This window comes from Anser anser, assembly GCF_964211835.1.
Source record: "Anser anser genome assembly, chromosome: 1".
Taxonomy (NCBI): Eukaryota; Metazoa; Chordata; class Aves; order Anseriformes; family Anatidae; genus Anser; species Anser anser.
The window spans coordinates 200,543,142-200,562,085 of record NC_139720.1 but is presented as its reverse complement, the minus strand read 5'-3'; the positions used below and the strand labels follow the sequence as shown (position 1 = coordinate 200,562,085).

Below are 18,944 nucleotides of genomic sequence, written 5' to 3'. Positions count from 1 at the left end.
TCTGATTTTTGCTGTGATTTCTATTTCCTTGTGTTTTCACTCAGAAGTAATGTTCTGTGTGTTGTTGCAAAGATACTTTTTCGGGAGAAAAAAAAAAAGCATCTGTTCATATCAAAACAACAAACTAAAGGGAAATTACATTCGCCACGAAGAAAGAAGTGAGGAATTACTCTGTGCTTCAAATTAGCTCTTTTATGTATAGAATGTATAGGCTAGACATATAGATTACAATAAATGCATAGACTAAAAACACATAACAAAATCCATCAGTTCCAAAATACTGCTTTTCTGATTGCATGACCTGTGATTTTGATGAATAAGCAAAGTTTAAATTAACACGAGGCCTGATCAGACAGCAACCTAAAAACAAAACCAGATCAAACACAACAAAAAATACAAATTCCTCTAAAAATACAGTACTTCGGACTTTAAAAAAAAAAAAAAAAGACAGGGTATATATACTAAATGCTCTGTTGTCAAAACCAAGGTGTTCAAAGAGCATACACTGTCATGTTACATACTGACATTTCACATATGACACTACTTAAAACATACATATTTAATAAAAGATATATGACTTAGGATAAAGGGAAAACACCACAAAAACTATATGTAGTCTTAACATCACACAACCTTCACATCAAACTTATTTAGAACTCTGTTTCTAACCATAAAAAATAATGGAAAAGGGCTTTAAGGTTTTGGATAGCAAGATAAGCATTTTTTGGTACTTCCCTATTTTCAAACAGACTTATTCTGATCGTAAAAGAAATTATGCCATGCTGTAAAAGAATGATATCATGCTGGCAACAGATTAACAGGAAACAAATAGATGGGAAGTTACAGCTCCCTGCTCTGTTTACTTAAAATTTGTTTCCAAAAATAGCTTACAGAAATGCTTCTTCAAGCAAAACAATTTATTTTCCAAGCTCAGCAAATTATCTTGGTGATTACATAACAATCATCTACTTTCAGTTAAAGTATTTCACTATGTAACACTGCTTAACAGGTGAATTTTATTTTTTTACTTCTATTAAACTGAACCCAGTGAATAAAAAGCTGAAAACATCAAAACATTGCTTAGCCATTTTTTTTTTTCATAACAGAGTCACGTATTTTAATAGTTCAAGTGAAGGAAAATATGTTTACCCACTTAAGTTTCAAGATCGAAGAATCACAGAATGGTTGGGGTTGGAAGGCACCTCTGGGTCCACCTGGTCCAACCCCTGCCCAAGCAGGGACACCCAGAGCAGGCTGCCCAGCACCATGTCCAGGTGGCTTCTGAAGATCTCCAAGGAGGAGACTCCACAACCTCTCTGGGCAGCCTGTGCCAGGGCTCAGGCACTTCTGGCTCACGTTCAACTTGATGTCCACCAGGACCCCCAGGCCCATTTCTGCAGAGCTGCTTTCCAGCTGGGTGGCCCCCAGCACGTCCTGGTGCCTGGGGTTGTTCCTCCCCAGGGGCAGGACTCTGCACTTCCCCTTGCTGAACTTCATGCGATTCTTGTCAGCCCACCTCTCGAGGTCCCTCTGGATGGCAGCAGGACCCTGTGACACATCAGCCACTCTTTCAAGTTTTGTGTCATCTGCAGACACGGATCCCTTGATCTTCCTCCTTAAGATGTGACGTTACTGCTTGTAGAAAATATAATTACAATGCAAAAGTGCCTATAAAGTGTACAAATTAAAACATGTTTTTCTCTACTACAGATAGGTCTTTGTGAACCCAAGACACCTTGCCTTTAAATGATGAGCAGATGAGCAGACCTCTCTCTTTCACTAGAAAGCTACAAGATTTTAAATACGCATACCTACTGAATCAAACTGGGGAAAATGCGTATCAGGAGCGTGTGTCAGACTCAAAGAAAGAGGAAAACAGTGTGCTTTAAACCTTATTTTTCCGAGTAAAAAGTATATTCTTTTCACCTTTGTATTGCTTCCTGCAGTATGAGTAAATCATTTACATTATTAATCTATGGTTCAGATGCTAAGTCAGCTGACTAACGCTATGAATTTATCACACATCTATGTTGACGGAGTAAGACTTCAACATATTCTTCCTGACTTACAAAAGAGGGGTGCTCCTTTCTTAAGGTAAATCAGTCTGAGAAATCACTATATAGTATCATATATACATATATATATAACTATGTTAAATATACTGAATATCACTATGTTTATTTTTCCAAACTGTATTTCAGTTTTTCTAATATATTTTCCAAAGTACAACCACTTCAGTAGTTAGGATATTCTCATTTTAGCATTAGCATTGTACTTGAACTGGAAGAGCTATCCATTGTGAGTGCCAGATTGTGTGCAAAAAGCATTTACAGCTGAACTCTTCTGAGAAACTGTGTGGTTTAAGCAGCATCTAGTGGTTAATCTGATGTAGGCAGTCATTCCTATTGAGCTCTAGCTTCAGTTAGTAAACTTAGAATGTAGGAAGAAAGGAATTTCTTTCCGTCAGATAAACAAGATCCAAAGTTGGGTTTGTTTTAAAATAGAAATCCTTAAATATAATTACTTTTAATGTAAAACACGAGGAAAAAGACATCACACCCTAAGAAACTGGAGCAGAGTTATTACAGGAGGAAAGATTGAAGGATCTTTAACCCAGGAGCACTGGAATTAAATTTCAGCTGAATCTTGCAAGGCAATTTATTTTATTTTATTTTTGAACCAAGATGACTTCATGCTTTTCCAGGAAGAGTAAGAACGAGTACTCACAACCTTTGGTGGATGTTATTGTTGTATGATATTAAGCCATCTTGCACCAAGGTATCTTTGATGAATGATGCACAGCCTGAGTCAGACAAGTCACTAGCAAGCAACTTCTTGCAGATCCCCAAGGAATTACCGAAATTACTGTTCCCAGCTGCATTTGGTAATGTGTTGTGCAACTATGGCACTGTCCAGGTTGTAGGAGAGCTATTAGACTGCTTCAGCGCACTCAGCTAGATTAACACATCAGACTTTCAGCAGTGAAAGAAAATGCCTCACTTTTACCTTCACATCCAACAAGCGGAATAATCTCTACCTGGAAAAAAGACATTTTTCTGGCAGTAAACATTTTTTGTGTTTAGTTGATAGTAAATTTTCGTAAGTTGAATTCTAATCAATATAGGCATATACTATTTTCAAGAGCAGACCATGACTGGACAAACACATTCCAGGAAATAATTGTATCATTTATGCAGTGGAATATTGAGCATACAAATATGAGGGGAAATTAACACACGATTCTGCAAAATGTGCAGCAGTATGTAAAGAGTCGTCTAAGAAAGTTTAAAAAGTTTCTCAAGAAACATTTGTAAATACAACTCGCTCTCAAGATTTCCCTAAAAGGGAAAGGACATGAATGGATATACGTGATGAAGGACAAGTTGTGAATGTACTTATCGTTTGTTGAAATAAGGCAAAACACGTATCTGTTAATTCAAATAAGGGAAAACATCTCCAGCTTTTCAGCATACAGTTTGAAATAATTTGCTATGAGCTACTACTGAAAGAGGGGTTACATCTGGAACTAAAAAATCAGCTTAGGCTGCAAATTTTAATACCTGTAAAAGCCAGAGCAGGAACGCACCAAATTCTTGTGAGCCAACCCACAGTACGATCACCATGGCCCAAAGCAGCTCTGGCCTCTTTGTTGGTCCAACTGACTTTTTGTTTGTCCACAAGCCTTCCGTAATCAAAACTTATCACTACAAAAGCAGTCTTCTGCTCATGCCTCTAAAACCAACCTTCAACATGCACAGATGATGCAGGTTTACCTTCATCCGTTAGTATTCTTCAGAGGTTGGAAAGCTTCTTTTCCAATTGCAAATTTAGGAACTTAGATAGGCACTCTAAAAGTAAGAAAACCTTAACAGAAGGAAAATCTACACTCCAAACAAACAAACAAAAACACAAATCCCTACTTTCACCTGACTTTCACCTGGCTTGTTCAGCAAATCAGCATCCTTGGTACTTAAACTCCACTCAGTCAAAACGCAAAATTCCCTTTATCCACCAGAAGGAGAAATAGAGACAAGAAATCCCGGAGTAAGAAGGTCAGTTAGAGCAGTGCCAGCATACTGAAATGAAAGTTTTTACGGGGAAACCTGCAAATCCAGACTTGCTTTCTGTTTGGGTTAAAGCAAGAGAAAACATCAATGATTCATTTGCTGTTTATGTTCAAGGATGACTTCTGTCTAATGTGTAAGATCAGACAGACAAAATGGGTTCGAGTTATATGTTGAAGCTTCTACCATTACCCAGCCGTGGCAAAGGTATACAACACTCTGTTGCAGTTTTACCTATTTTTTTCTAGGCCTAAACAGTATGATTAACTTCTTATAAGTATGTATTTTACATCTTTATATTTTCGAGCTCTTTAGTCTGCTTACTTCTTGAATTTGTACTATCATGAAAAGAAAAACAAACCCAAAACCCTCCCTTAGACAACGCTGCGTTTTACCTTAAAGAATTGCCATTTTTGCATACATAGATAATCTGTGGCTTGAAGAAAACTTCCTTGTGATTCAGCACATCACTTGAATGAGTAACACAGCTCAGAGGTTTCTTTCCGTTAGCCCGTATCACCCTGCTTCATTCCCCAGGAGCATGTCAAACATCTGTCTTCTACCCCAGTAATCCCCTTGGCTCATTCCCCCTACTACTTCTGTGTGATTCAGCATATGTCATTTTATTTATCAATACCTTTTCCATGAGGAAAGCAACAGGAATTGCACATAACATGAGAAAACATATTTTCTGTTGCAGTATTTTCAACTCATCTGAAGCCACAAAACATCACATGAACAGCTTTTACTCCATTTAAAAAAGTTTGTTAAGATTACAGCTTGCAACCATAAACTTAAGTGTTTTCAAAAAGATCAGTGTGGATTTAGAGCTTCTAAAGCTACTGAAAACCATCAAGAACAGTTTAAGTGTTTATATACAGGCTACATCAGTTTTAAACAAAACTTCTTTAAAGAAATTTGCTTCTAATGATGCAAATCTCTTTTAGGGAGGCAATCTGTTGCATAGCCAGTTATACAAGTTTAGCATGGGTTACGTGGAAACTACATCTAAACTAGGTACCACACATGGCTTTGCTTTGTTGTCAAGCTTTAAAAATAAATGGCTTCACCAAATCCACTGCAAATTGGTATTAAGATGTGGCTAAGAACAATTCAATATTATAATAGCGTATTATTTATTATTATATCTAATATAAAATGCACACTGCTGTAAGAGCAGGGCTCGGAAATCCAAATATTCCCCCCCCTTGTAGATAATCGTGTTGACCAGAAAGCTGCAGATTCTTACTTTCTTGTTTTGACTTTTTTCCCCCGTTCTGAACTGTAATTCTTAAATGAGAACCATTCTGCTAGATTTTGGGAAGAAGAACTGATGTCAGAAAAATACAAAAAAACTCTATGAATTGCAGCACAAAAACTTTAAACGCTAGGAGCTACCGTGACTTAGAGCCCGGTGTATGGGTGCCCGACTTCTCCTTAAACAAAGAAAATGGACACAGAAATTGTCAGCTTCACTTCCAGTCTCAATCACCTCCCTCTACACAACGTATGTAAAGGAAGAGCAATCTTGTAGGTAACTGACCAAGAGAGAAATTCATGTACTTTTAAATACAAGTGCTGATCTTCCCTCCTCATTTTAAGAACATAAAAAGCTTGATAAAGACTACTAAATTTCACTAGATTCAAGTTAAAGCTTTTTTTTTTCCTAAGCTGAAGTTTTTTCCTTCTTCTCAACAACAGATTTCTATGTATTACGATCCTGCTGTAGAAAAACATAATCTTTTCTTAAGAAATTAATCTGAAATTCTAATTTGCAACAATTTGTAGACAATCCAAGGTACCTAATCTTCCCAGAAATCTAAGTATCAAATGCAAACGTTAAATTCTGTCTTTTTTGTGCCACAGTCTTAATTATTAACATACCGTGAAGGACTAACATGAAATACGAATTTATGAATGATTTTAGAAGGACAGATTAATGTTTTGACAAGATTTTATTGTGAAACATTGGATTTAGAAAAGGTACAAAATGTCAACAGTCAGATGTGTGCCAGTACAGTATTTCAATAGTCTATACAAGTGGACAGCTGAAGAGCCTCACTGCAGAACGCGTATTTAGACATCCTAGCTAAAAGGGGGCCGCAGTATTCACAGGCTTAAAATACATAAATAACTCGAGCCAAAATGGCCATTACTGGTCAACGCTAATCAACATCTGGAAACAGGCTAAAAAGCACAATACATTACAACAATCTCCTTGCAGATCCACGTTTAAAGAACATCAGTTTATTATGTCAATACCCTACAGCTCCAGGACACTATTTTCAAGATCGGGATTCAGCTGGCTCGTTTAGAACTTTAAAAAATTCAAGGTAAAAAATGAGGTTATGGAACAAAAAGAGCAGGTATTTAATTAGAACTAAACACTGTGAAGCCCCTAAAAGTTTTTGTTTTTGTCTGGGATTATAAAATGAATTACTTCTTAAAAGAACTTGTTTGTTCCTTTAAAATGTCCTTACTGCAGCTTGAACAGGTATCAGTAAGTGATTCTAATTTAAATATTTCAATTTGCTGTGCAGTTTCATGTTTTAAAACCAGTTTCACCAAACGTGGGTTGCCATTCAAGTGGAAAAAATAGTATCAAAATACTACTCTGAATTAACGAAAGTCATAAATTTGTATATTAAAAACCAAAAAAGACTAGCATCCCAAAAGGATAGCAGCATTCTCTAGCTTAGTTTAGGAATTTTAAAGAAGGAGAATTTATAAACATACGAAGTTGATTGTAGTGTATAAAAATACACGTAAACCATACGAAATAAGCTAGCATGATTTTTCAAATCATTTGCTAGTCTGTCACTGCTGGAACTTGTTTGAACTACTGAAAAGGCGTTCACAGTTGAGTACACAGGCGGACAGCCAAGTAACTTTAGATTTCAGTTCTTTTATTAAAAGGCGCATAGCTTATTCTACACAGCTAAACTTACTGAAATACAGTTACCCTGTTACCAGTCAGTACCCAGAGCTGAACTAAACCTTTACTCGTGTAAGTCTACTTCACTTTATGCTGAGTTGTAACTCACCTTCCTGAACAGAGACCTTGGGGTATACTAGGTTATGGTTAATAGAAATTTCTAAATATGACTGATGTCCATTAGGAGCAGAGTTAAACCTAAACTGATGTAATTTAGAATCAAAATCTACCCAAAAACATTAAAACACCCTCCCTCTGACAACATATCCATTCTGCATTTCAAGACCATTAGTTCTGGCTACTCTTTTCACGTTGTCTGTCTTTACCAGGGGATGAGAACCTTGCAGTTCATTAAGAAGAGTAACCATAATTTACAACTAAGTAATTAAATCAGACAGTGGGGAATATATATTTAAATTTGAGTGTATATTGCTAATTAAAAATGTTACATCGGGGGTACAATGCCTGCCATGGACTTAAAATTATAGCATGGTGCCAAATAGAGAGATATGTAAACAAACTGCTAAACTTTAGTGTCGCAAAAAAACAAACAAACAAAAAACATTTCTTTTTTTGTTCAGGACGTGTTTGGCATGAGCAGCACTAACAAAACTCTACAGCTCACAGACAAGCTACAAAGGTTATCTAAAGCCAATACTCACTGTCCATGAATTAGCTAGCTCTTGATGCTGCTTCAAGCACTGCACTAGCCACTTTGATCTGTGATTCAGATTCCTCTGTACACACATTTATATTTACATAAAACATTTATTAAACATGATTTTAAAACATAAAAACCTTATGTACAAAATACCAACATTCCTATAAATAAACAGTTGGAGAAAGGCACTTGCAAGAAAAATCTACAGTAAATCTTACAAAAAACACGCTGCCTCTGTTACTGTACAATAGATAATCTTTCAGTAAATCCCTATCACAAGAATGTAAAACACTAATTACTTGTTATAACTAAGAATATAACCGTTACAGTTGTATTTACAAATACATATACGTCTTTTTTTTTTTTAGTTTCACTTGAGCACCATGATTTCCATTCTAAATTTGTATTTTGATACAAAGCAAAAGAACAGTTGCCAGAAACCGCTGTTCAGCGTCACTGCAGATTCATGAACTTTTGGCTGACATCCGTACAGTTTAAAAGACTCAGTTGCTGCTTTGTAAAAAGTACACCTAGTTTGTTATTGCATGTTGTCCTTTTAGAGAGAGCACTGCTATGTTCTCTATGCCATTTTTTAATACTATTGCTGGCAAAAAGTTTCCAATATAAAAAAAATAAAAAACATTCTTCAAGCCAGTTGAAGTATTTTATCTGAACAGTAACTAAAAAAAGCTGCTTATTAATTATAAAAATGTGTAGGAAACATGCCAACTAATCTGGTGTGCAAAAATATTTTTTCGACTACACAGGATTTTAAGGGCTTCACAGAATTACTCAAATTTACGTTGAGTCGTAAACCCCATGGATAACCAGTTCCTCAGGGAGACGTTAATATACTCCCGCTTTTATCAAACTTTTTACCCTTTGACAATGCTGCAACCTGTTTGAGCAGTTCTCTGTTTTTGGCCTGCAATACAGATAAAAAAAAAAAAAAAAAAAGGTTTTATGAGTTACTGTAAAGCCTCATATAGTAGTGTCATGCACTAATTTCCCATTGCATTTATGAAACAAATTTTCAAAACGTACGTGCTGAGAATATTCAAAGACTTGATATGTATATTTCATGTTTAACAGAACAGGCAACCACACTTCTTGCATAGCAAAATTGAGTGTCTGAGGTATTGCACTGAACATCTGTTCATTCAGTGATTTATAAGGCAATTAATTCAGGTTTTCTTCCTGTCAAAGTAGACACGTAGTTTAACATGAAATATTTAACTGCTGATTGCATTATGCTAAGCCGAAAAATCAGATCAACAGCACACTGACAACTGATGAACTATCAGAGGACAGACAAAAAAAACAACACCTTTTAGAAGGCACAGGAGCTAAGCCTCTATCTCTTCAGGTTAGAAAGCAATTCTTACAGTAAGTTTAATTTGTATGGAGATTGTTGACTGCAGAACTGCTGTACAATGAATACAAACTTAAACGTAGCAATGATCATTCCAGACTTTGTACTATTTCACTGCAGTGAGTGAACAGCCTGATACATAATTCCATTTGAAGTAGTGCTCAGGTATCGAGAAGCAGCTACTTACCTGCAACTGTTCCACAGTTTCCTTGTGAGCTTTTTCCATACTGTTCATTTTTGTCCTCAAGTTGGACTCCTGGTACTGGAAGTCTGCCTTCAGCTCTGTCAACTAAAAGCACAAATTCTGTGAAGATTCCTTGGACTGCTGCGGTATGCCTTCTAATCAGTCTGTGGAATCATTACGGATTATGGATTATTTACAGTAAAGTATGCATCCAGAACTTTCAGGAAATTGTGCCTCCTCCCTGAGTGTCAAATCTCAGGAACCTATGGAAACGTCTCAGTGTCTCACATTTAATCCAGAAAGCCAAACAATGCCAGTCGGTAAGCACTGGAAGTGACATGCCTGAGATCTTGACTAAAATAAAAGATGAATGAGTATTGCACAGTACTACAGAGTACTACAGGTGCACTGAGTTGCTGGTTTTGCCCCAAGTTATACATTCGAAAGATTTTTCTTTTGGAGCACTCCAAACTGTTCAAGCACTGTCCATACACAAATCTTAGGACAAGAATCTCCCACAAATCTGGTTCAAGACTGGTATTTGCAGACTTTTATCTAAGCAAGCATCTTTATATTTACTATTTCACAGTAAAAAAACAAACAACCCCCCCACAATGCATTCATTTGTTGTAAATTTTTCACCTATGCAAACACTGTACTGTGTGCTCAGCTCTTCTTCCCCTGCTCTGCTAGCTGAAGAAAGTGACATTCTGAAAGTGAATAGCTGATGCCTCAAGGAGCCTTTAAGTTCAAAGATCTCTGAGGTTGAACAAACAGCTTCAACAGCGGGGATATTAAAATTATTAAATGCTTTCCCTATGGGAACAGCATAAAACAAGTTACTATGCAGAAGTAGGTGACATTTCCTTACCTAACCCTTTGTTAACTTTATCTGGTAGATGAAATTTAAAAATAGGTAAGTGAATTTCCTACTGACTCATGACATTCTATAGGCTTTATAAGAGAGAGATCTGGGCCTTAATGCTTGTCCTTTAAAAAACTACCTGAAGAGCATCCATGACAGACTATCCAGCTCTTTCATATTAACCACTTAAAGGCTTGAAATAGCAAGCAGTTCTAAAATTTAGCAAGTATATTATAAGAGTAATACAAACTAAAGTTTCAATACCCTTCACACAACAGACTCAAGTGTAGAAGTTCAGATACTGATCTGTAGCCTGAAAGTGGAAGCAATTTCCTAATCTCCTTTTGGGATCAACATTCCTAACCATGAAATTTTTGATACACTACCATGCATATCTATAATCAAATTTTGAATTGAAAATGTCAGAAGTGGAATTATTAATATAACTCCATAACTTACTCAATCCTGAATAGAGAGTCTAGAGCCACCATTACAGATAGTGTCTTAAACCCATCTAGTTAAACATGGCAAAGAAATAAGCTCTTATAAAGGCTAAATGAAGTACATATTTGTAGTTATTTCTCTTTTCTTGCCAGTCATTAGGTTTTTTGAAAGCTGAATCTCTTGTATGAGTTTCACTGCAGTCATTTGGACCTAACTATATTTCAATAACTTTTGTTGACTGCCAGGCATCTAATTCAAGCTTCTCTTCCAGTCACTGACCGAGACTTGATAACCTACACTACACATATACTAACAGTATTTTAAAATCTAAACAATTTTCGTACATTATACATGTACATTTGTACTCCATCTCATGAATTATGGCTATAGTAGCTTAAATTTAAAACTAAGCAAAAACTATGCTAAACTTGAAATGCTTACTACTCGTATTCCTCCTCTTATCTTGGGTGTCCATCAGGCTACAGAGATAATTTGGGACCTTTGCTGTGATTCAATTTAAAATATGTAAAACACACAAACTACTGTCTGGCATTTTGTCTGTCAACTGTGGCACATGCTGCCTGAGTAACAGTGGACCAGACGGCTAACTTCAAGGTGGCTGAAGTAAGGTAAGGTGAATTCCTCTTTGACTTAGAGCCAAAATATATTCATGATATATTTTCGTGAATATATATATGATATATATTCAAGTCCCAAACTTGTCCTTTAAAAGGTAAGATCTGATTAGTTACTATAAAAATAAAAATCAGATGCAGTTTTTTTAATCTCACCATTTTGACATTGTTAACAGCCTACAAAACCGACAATAAAATGATAAAGTTCTCATTAAGTAAATGAAAAGTTTACCTTTTTATCTTTTTCTAAAATAGTCTGATCTCTTTGCTGCAGAAGACGTTTAAGCGACATTACTTCTTCTTTCAGCTGACTTATGAGAACAAAGTTGTCAGTTCCCCCACTGTCTGCTGATTGATTTATAGAGCTACTAAAAATAGAAAACAATAATTACTTGCAACATCCATAGTAAAAAACAGTTCATTTTTTCAAAATTCATATTGGATAATTAATAATTCCACAAACATCCTTAAGGACTAATGCAAAAAAAGTATGTACCTGACAGAAATGGATGCAACTGGCAAATTACCTTACTAATGGCACACATTACATACACCTGCAGAAATATAATTAAGTATTAGCTTTGAGGGGGACAAATACCTTTTGACTGAAGCAGCCACTTTTACATTTATTCCAACTGTTACGTCATAGACAGAATAAATATTCAGTCTCACACTTAAAAGGCCCAGAAGACTTCTTTAGATACTAGGTTAACATTAAATAGCCGGTTCAACCCTGCACCTGATCTAAAAAAACAGTGATATTAGGGAATACTATTTCATTAACTGTTGCCTTGTTATTTAGCCTTTAATGTTGCCCCAAAGAGCCTAAAAGAAGGAATGCAGTGCCAGGTTTCTGCTAATAAAGTAATTTAGTTGACCAACAGCACTCAGACGCCACCCAATAATCTGTTTGGCTGGACAACAGTTTCACCTCCCTCATTCGTCGAACACAAAAAAAGGAAAAGGAAGAAACTGGCCACAAATAGTTGTGCTTGGTTGAAATGGCTCAGCTTTACAAAAATGTAACTTTACCTATCTCCATTTGATGGCTTGGATTCCAGTTTGGGTTTTTTCTTTGGAGTTTCATTCTGAATAGCTGCAGAGGATTTATGGCTGAAATCAAACAAAATGTAAACCTAAAGTCTTGTACTATGTAACTCTCTAACAACACCATTTGGTACATGTAAAATAACTAACTCATGCTCCTAGCCGGAATGCTAGAGACTAGCCAGAAATGCAAGAAAAAAGTCCTTTAAATAAAAATTGCAAGATAAATTAACAAGAAATTAACAAATAATATCATATTTACCTCTGTTTCCATAGTCCCTGATCTTGTTCTGGACTCAGACTGCTGATTCTGAAATATGTGAAATGTACTTGGTAACTGACCAAACATGCCATTATTTCTAAGCTAGTGTGAATGGTATCTGTACTTGAGAAAAACTACCCCCCTCCTTTTTTTTTCTTTGTAAGTAAAGAAAATTACCAATTTTGAATTTTCATTTGGGCAGAGATACTCATGACCACTCTTTAATACATCTGGATGCTAAAAAAAATATATTTTAGATAAATATTCACACTACCATAAGATGCAAGGGGTAGATTTCAAGAATGACAGTTAAAGCTTTTTCTGATATTTCCCAATTTTTGTGCACTTCATATTGCTAATCTCGTGCTCAGCAAGCTGACCTAAAACAGCATTCTTGGGATTCCCATACTGTAGTATGAACATTGCCTAAAATGCTGCTTATGTGGTGCTGTATAAACAATGTTAAGTTTTAGATCCCTGAAAATAACTTTTTCAACTCTAAAGATGTTTCCAGTAATTTCAAAAGTAATTTTACTGAACAGCATTGACGTAGGAATAGTAAAATTTAGAAGACTGCGTTGAATCAAATAGTTCAATGATTTTTATGTCTGTCTTGTATTATTCTCTCAGCTCAACAATAACTGAAATGCAGAGGGAAAGAGATTCTTATTGGACCAGAAGCAAGTGACCCAGGGCAGCCTGTAGAAAAAAAGTTGCTAAGCAAGGAACATTAAGCACATCTCTATACAGGCCATATTTTTTCATAACTCTTGAATATATTAGAAGCTCTATACTATAGTAAAGAGCTAACTTTTTTAATTTAATCCTCACTACACCTGTCACACGCATTAAAATAGATGTTGTAACTCCTTGTAACTCAATTTTCATCAGATTAGAGGACAGAAACAGTACATAATCGTCTGTATGACAAGAATAATTTTCTTCCTCAAGTTCCTAAGAAGTTGTTTTTTTTTTTTTTTAATTGTATTTACATTTCTCTTCTCCTCATTCTCAATATTATTGCAGCTTATTGTGCTTCTATCTTTATGTTGCGCTTAGTCAGACAAGTTTCAGTCAAAAACAAAAAAGCACTGGAAAAGTGAAGCTTGAGGAATGAGAGTTTGAGTGTCTTTTCATGACGGGGCATTACCACTGCAGCTGTAGTATTCACTATCCAACAAAATGCAAAAACCAAAAGAAGTTCTAAAGTTACACTGCTATAAGCCTGTCAATGAAAATAAACATCATGACGGCTATTGTACTAGCATAAGAAACAAATCAATCCTGGGAGCTGTGATTTGATAAGCTGGGTATCTAATTTAAAGCTGGTATTCTGCTTGTACCACAGGCAGAGATGTCACGCTGAGAAAAGTTGCAGGAGATTGGACAGAACTACGCGAAATTTTATCAGTGACAGTAAACGAACTGACAGCGTTATTTTCCTATGTCTTCCTCGGACAGCTACTCACAAACTGCCTCTTCCAGCAGGATTTGATTAGAACTAGCAAAGAGATGCAAACTGCTCGCAGACAGACGGTGATCCCCTGCCTTTCCTGCTTCTCCATTCAACAACAAGGATGTGCACACAAACAGGGCACAATGGAGTAAGTTAGGGTGCTAATATGTACACGGTAACTGCATGCCACACAGCAGGTATCGCACAGGAGTTGCTGCTTAGAAATCCAAGTTTATCCCCAGGTAACTTGTTTTTCTGCAGCCATCCTGTGGATATCTTTTCTAGACTTGCTACCGATTGTAAAATCAACAAGTTTAATGGCCACCAAGAATTTCTGCATTTGAATACAAAGGTTTTGACAGACTTGGACAGACCTTCTGCTCCTGCCTTTGATGCCACATTTTAAACCGCATTTCTGATTTCCTTTACTTTGATCTCAGTACTAACAGCACGCTGAATAAGAAGCGGTACCTAAAGCTACTTTTATTTTTGAAATACTTACTTATGATGACTACTGCTGTGACGATGATGGTGGTGGTGATGGTGGTGGTGTTTCGAATGATGCTGGTCTTTCTCAGTAAGAGATGAAGATGAGGAGTTAGAATGTGAAGATCCTAGACTCTTCCTCTGTTCTTTTGTCTTCTGTAGCACTCGCTTGTAGGACAGGGTGCAGAGCCAACACAACAACTTTCCATCAACCTGTTGGAAAATAAATCATACGTGTTTTTTTTCCCCCACGTATACTTGCACTAAAATGATGTATTTCAATATTTACTATCATTATTGTTATTATTTGCAATTGCTTCGATTTGTCTGATATCTTTAGGAAAAATCCAGACATCCCTTCGGTATGAAACAGCACTGCTGTACCCCCAACATACACGTGTTATTCTTTAATAAAGTGAAGCTTATTCCTTTTCTTTTTGTCATTGGAAATTACGCTAGAAGGCGTTCTTAGCAAATATTGGATTTACTCTATACCACAGAAATGACAATAACTTTTACAAGGGGCAAATCATTTTTAGCTTAGACGCCATGTAACCTCTCTCAACCCATTGTACTCCAGGCGGAATCAAGATGTCCAGCCAACGTGTTACTTTTACCAAGTAAATTCTTCTGTAAAAAACGCGCTAGTCTTGGGTTCGGGCAAGAGGCTTTTGAGGTCATTTCCTCAGCACCTTCTGGAATGAGAAAGTGGCACTCACCAAAGCTATTTAAGAAAACACGGGGACATTAAAAAGAGTCTACCTCTCTGGTGCTGTATTTTAAGGCAAGGCAGGCAAATTGGAAGAGGTAAAGTGACAGAATCAAGTTAAGGACATACATAAGAGGCAATGAATAGGGAAACACACAAAAAAAATCAAAGCACCAAGAACTATTCAGCTGCTCTGCTCCCAGCGACCACTGTCAAGAGTATTCTTAAGCCTACTTAAAAAAAAGAGTGATTTAATTTAAAATAAAATAGCCTGGTAGTGAATCTAAAAATTGCAAGTTAATGAATGTAATTCAAATACTGAAAAGCACAGCATCTTTAATCTAATATTAGTGAACTCGAACACTCCTGTTCATCTTTCTTTTATGAAGCAGGAACATCTTCTTTTGTCAATCCAAGCCATTGCAGCTCTGGAACAAAGCCTACCTTCCTTCTTCCCTCTTCTTTTCGATCAAAAGCACACTGCTGTTTGCACTGTTCACACGTCTGAGGTGGGCCATACTTCTTTTCTGAGTTGGTGCAACGCTGACATTTCGTGCCAATAAATGCTGCAATAATATTACAATACTGACAAGGCTTGGGCTGGAAAAGAGGTAAGTTGAACTGAGGTTAGTTCACTACCGCAACCAGAAAGCATTAACGCAGTTCATTCAAATCACGCGATGCTTCTAAACTACTATGGGTTCATATGATATGCCTTAAAAAAAAACTTTTTTCCTGCCTTTTGTGTCTTTAGTAATAACAATGATAGTCCTTCAAAGATCAAAAAACACTCCGTGTTTTCCATGAAAGCTCATGTACAAAATCAGTGAAAGAAATACTTTTTGATTGCTATACCTGTCTTTTTTTTTTTAAACACTCACATTCTTTTCTCTGTTTTACTACATTACTAAACAAATTACTTAAATTTAAGAGAAGAGTAATCAAGCCATTTTTAGACTTTGGAGGTTCTGAAAACATCCCTCTCCGCTGAACTGCTCAGGGATTTGATAGCCCTGCACCTCCAGGATGTGCATCTTCATCTCTGCAATTCTGTAAGAAACTAAAAAAAAAAAAGGAAGCAACAAAAAACACCCTTCAGGCACCACTGGGACAGATAATCAAGTTTCTGATTAGACAGTAAGCTAGAGTAATGTACTGGTAGAAAATAAAATTCCTGACAGTTTTCACAGGTCAGAAATAGCCGATTATCTTCCCTGCAGTTCCCTTTTTTTGATGAACTACCGATAAAACATTGCTGGATCTGCCCTGTTCTTAATTGTGCTACATTTTAAGCTTTTCAAAGAATGTTCTTTGTTCAGTTTACATCATTTACATTCACAAAATGCCTGACTACATACCAACAGCTGTTACGTTTCTCCAGTAAGCTGAATTTCATCTAGCGTGCTTGATGTCAAGTATGAAGAAGTTACGGGCTTTTGTTTCCCAAACGAGATTATCTTGATACCTTCTCTAAACAAGTGTCTGCAGGGCACTCAGCTACAACGCGTGCATTCATATATTAAAAAGTTTAATTTCTCTAACGGAACCGACGCTGAAATTCAAGATGGGCAAATGCAAAGTAACAGGAATAAAGTCAATCTTTTCTACTTAGCAGCTTAAGATGATTAACGCGCATCTAAAACTTGAAGACTTACATAATATAAGCGACGTGGTATGATTAGATTTTCCCATTTACCACTCATTAAGAACACAGGCAGCTAATAGTCTTCCTGCTGTCAAGCGTGCATTCATGAGCATATGCAAAGAACTACTTTACATGCGTAAAGTGAATTAACATTGTTTTTGCTGTGAATAACTACACTGCAGTTATTCATAACTGTTAAACCACACATAACCACAACGCCTTTAAGTCTGAAAAAACAGAAACTGTAAGCCGTAAAGGAAACGAAGAGCTGCCTGTAGTTTTCATCACCTTTCCAAAAGTTTTTATTATTTGGTTCTGAAAGCTTTTTAATTTAGGAGGCAAATGGACCTAAGTTGAGCTTTTAGAGCTGAGAGATGGATGGATCTAATGGGAACTTTTAGAACTGAAAGATGGAAGGACCTAAGGTGAACTTTTAGAAATGAGAGATGGATGGACCTAACCTGAACTTTTCGAGCTGAGAAATGGATGGATCTAACCTGAACTTTTAGAGCTACGAGACAGCTGGACTTAACGTGACCTTTCAGAACCGAGAGCCTACTCACCGTTCCGAACTGCTTGACGTTCTGGGCACACTTCTTGCATATGGTGTTGGTTTTGCTAGAGACAAAAGCGCACAGATATTGAACCAGCCACCGGTTATTCCCTCACGCTCTGTCCATGGGTGCTAACAGCACGGACCAGGCACCCCAACGCCCCCCAACCCTGGTACCTCTCCTGCTGGAACTCGGAGCGGCAGTAGGTGCACTTGACGACGGGGTGTGCGATGCGGCACTCCTGGGGGAGGGAGAGAAAACACCGGGGTCAGCTCCTTCTGCCGGGACATGTATCTGACCTCCCTTGAGTCCCAACCTCCCCCTCCCTGGCCTCCCCTGGGTCCCAACCTCTCCCTGGTCGGACTCTCTCAGGTCTCAACCTCCCCTGGGTGCTGGTCTCCCCTGGATCCCGGCCTCCCCCGGCTCCCAACCTCTCCCTGGCCAGACTCTCCTGGGTCTCAACCTCACCCAGGCGCTGTCCTCCCCTGAATCCCGGCTTCCCTCTGCCCAGCCTCCCTTGGGTCCCAACTTCCCCCTGGTCCCAACCTCCCCTGGGTCCTGGTCTCCCCTGGATCTCAACCTCCCTCGGTGCTGTCCTCCCCTGGATCCCAGCCTTCCCTGGGTCCCAACCTCTCCCTGGCCGGACTCCCCTGGGTCCCAACCTCCCCCGGATCCCAGCTTCCCCCTGCCCAGGCTCCTTTGGGTCCCAACCTCCCCCTAGTCCTGGTCTCCCCTGGGTCTCAACCTCCCCCGGGTCCCGGCCTCTCCTGAATCTCGTTCTCCCCCTGCTCAACCTCCCCAAGCTCCTGGCCTCCCCCTGGTCTCAACCTCCCCCGGGTGCTGTCCTCCCCTGGATCCCAGCTTCTCCCTTGGGTCCCAACCTCCCCTTGGTCCTGTCCTGGTCTCCCCAGGGTCTCAACCTCCCCGGGGTGCTGGTCTCCCCTGGATCCCGGTCTCCCCCTGCTCAACCTCCTCGGGGTCCTGGGCTCCCCCTGGTCTCAACCTCCCCTGGATCCCGGCCTCCCCCGGCTCCCAACCTCTCCCTTGTCGGACTCCCCTGGGTCTCAACCTCACCCAGGCGCTGTCCCCCCCTGGATCCCGGCTTCCCCCTGCCCAGCCTCCCTTGGGTCCCAACCTCCCCCGGGTCCTGGTCTCCCCTAGATCCCGGCCTCCCCCTGCCCGCCCTCCCCGGGGTCCCGGCCTCCTCCTGCCCGGACTCCCCCGGCTCTCGACCTCCCCAGGGTCCCAGCCGCTCCCGGTTCCCGGCCTCTCCCCGGCCCCAGCCTCCCCCCCGATCCCGATCCCGACCTCCCCCCCGGATCCCGGTCTCCCCCCGTCCCCGTCCCCGCCCCGCCCGCCCTCACCTTACACAGCTGCTGCCCCTGGGACAGCTCCTCGAAGGGGTAGCGCTGCGTGCACTTGGTGCAGGCGTACAGAGCCGGCCCGGCCGCCTGCGCCGCCGCCGCCATCCGCGCCTCTCCCGGCGGGGACGCGGGGCCCGCACCCGCACCCGGACCGGGGGGGGCGGGGGGCCCGAGGGGAGGGGCCCCGCGAGGGCCGGCCTTCCATTGGCCGAGAGCCCCCGCCCTTCTTTCTCATTGGGCGTCCGGCGCGCCACTCACACG

General features: G+C 39.2%; 1 protein-coding gene across 4 annotated transcripts; it reads right to left on the bottom strand.

Annotated features, from left to right (window-relative positions):
- Nucleotides 1–6,000: 6,000 nt before the first annotated feature.
- Nucleotides 6,001–18,864, bottom strand: FAM76B (family with sequence similarity 76 member B). Of its 4 annotated transcripts, none has more exons than XM_083828806.1 (10): nucleotides 18,684–18,864; nucleotides 17,496–17,560; nucleotides 17,329–17,383; nucleotides 15,565–15,720; nucleotides 14,428–14,624; nucleotides 12,470–12,517; nucleotides 12,193–12,273; nucleotides 11,393–11,528; nucleotides 9,220–9,321; nucleotides 6,001–8,585 (listed from the first exon to the last, which is right to left on the bottom strand). In XM_083828806.1, the coding sequence occupies exons 1-10, from the start codon at nucleotides 18,786–18,788 to the stop codon at nucleotides 8,496–8,498; spliced, it is 1,035 nt and encodes a 344-aa protein (XP_083684932.1). In that variant the 5' UTR covers nucleotides 18,789–18,864; the 3' UTR covers nucleotides 6,001–8,495. The 4 variants fall into 4 exon arrangements, with proteins under 4 accessions (XP_083684932.1, XP_083684933.1, XP_083684935.1 ...); XM_083828807.1 differs by having other exon boundaries at nucleotides 11,393–11,525; XM_083828809.1 differs by lacking the exon at nucleotides 12,193–12,273.
- Between the last annotated feature and the right edge of the window lie 80 nt (nucleotides 18,865–18,944).

Coding starts and splice junctions, on each gene's coding strand:
- FAM76B (XM_083828806.1), bottom strand. CDS start 18,788: ATGGCGGCGGCGGCGCAGGCGGCCGGGCCGGCTCTGTACGCCTGCACC. Junction 15,721..17,328: donor ACGTCAAGCAGTTCGGAACG/GTGAGTAGGCTC, acceptor CCTCTTTTCCAG/CCCAAGCCTTGTCAGTATTG. Junction 11,529..12,192: donor AAGCCATCAAATGGAGATAG/GTAAAGTTACAT, acceptor TTCTATTTTTAG/TAGCTCTATAAATCAATCAG.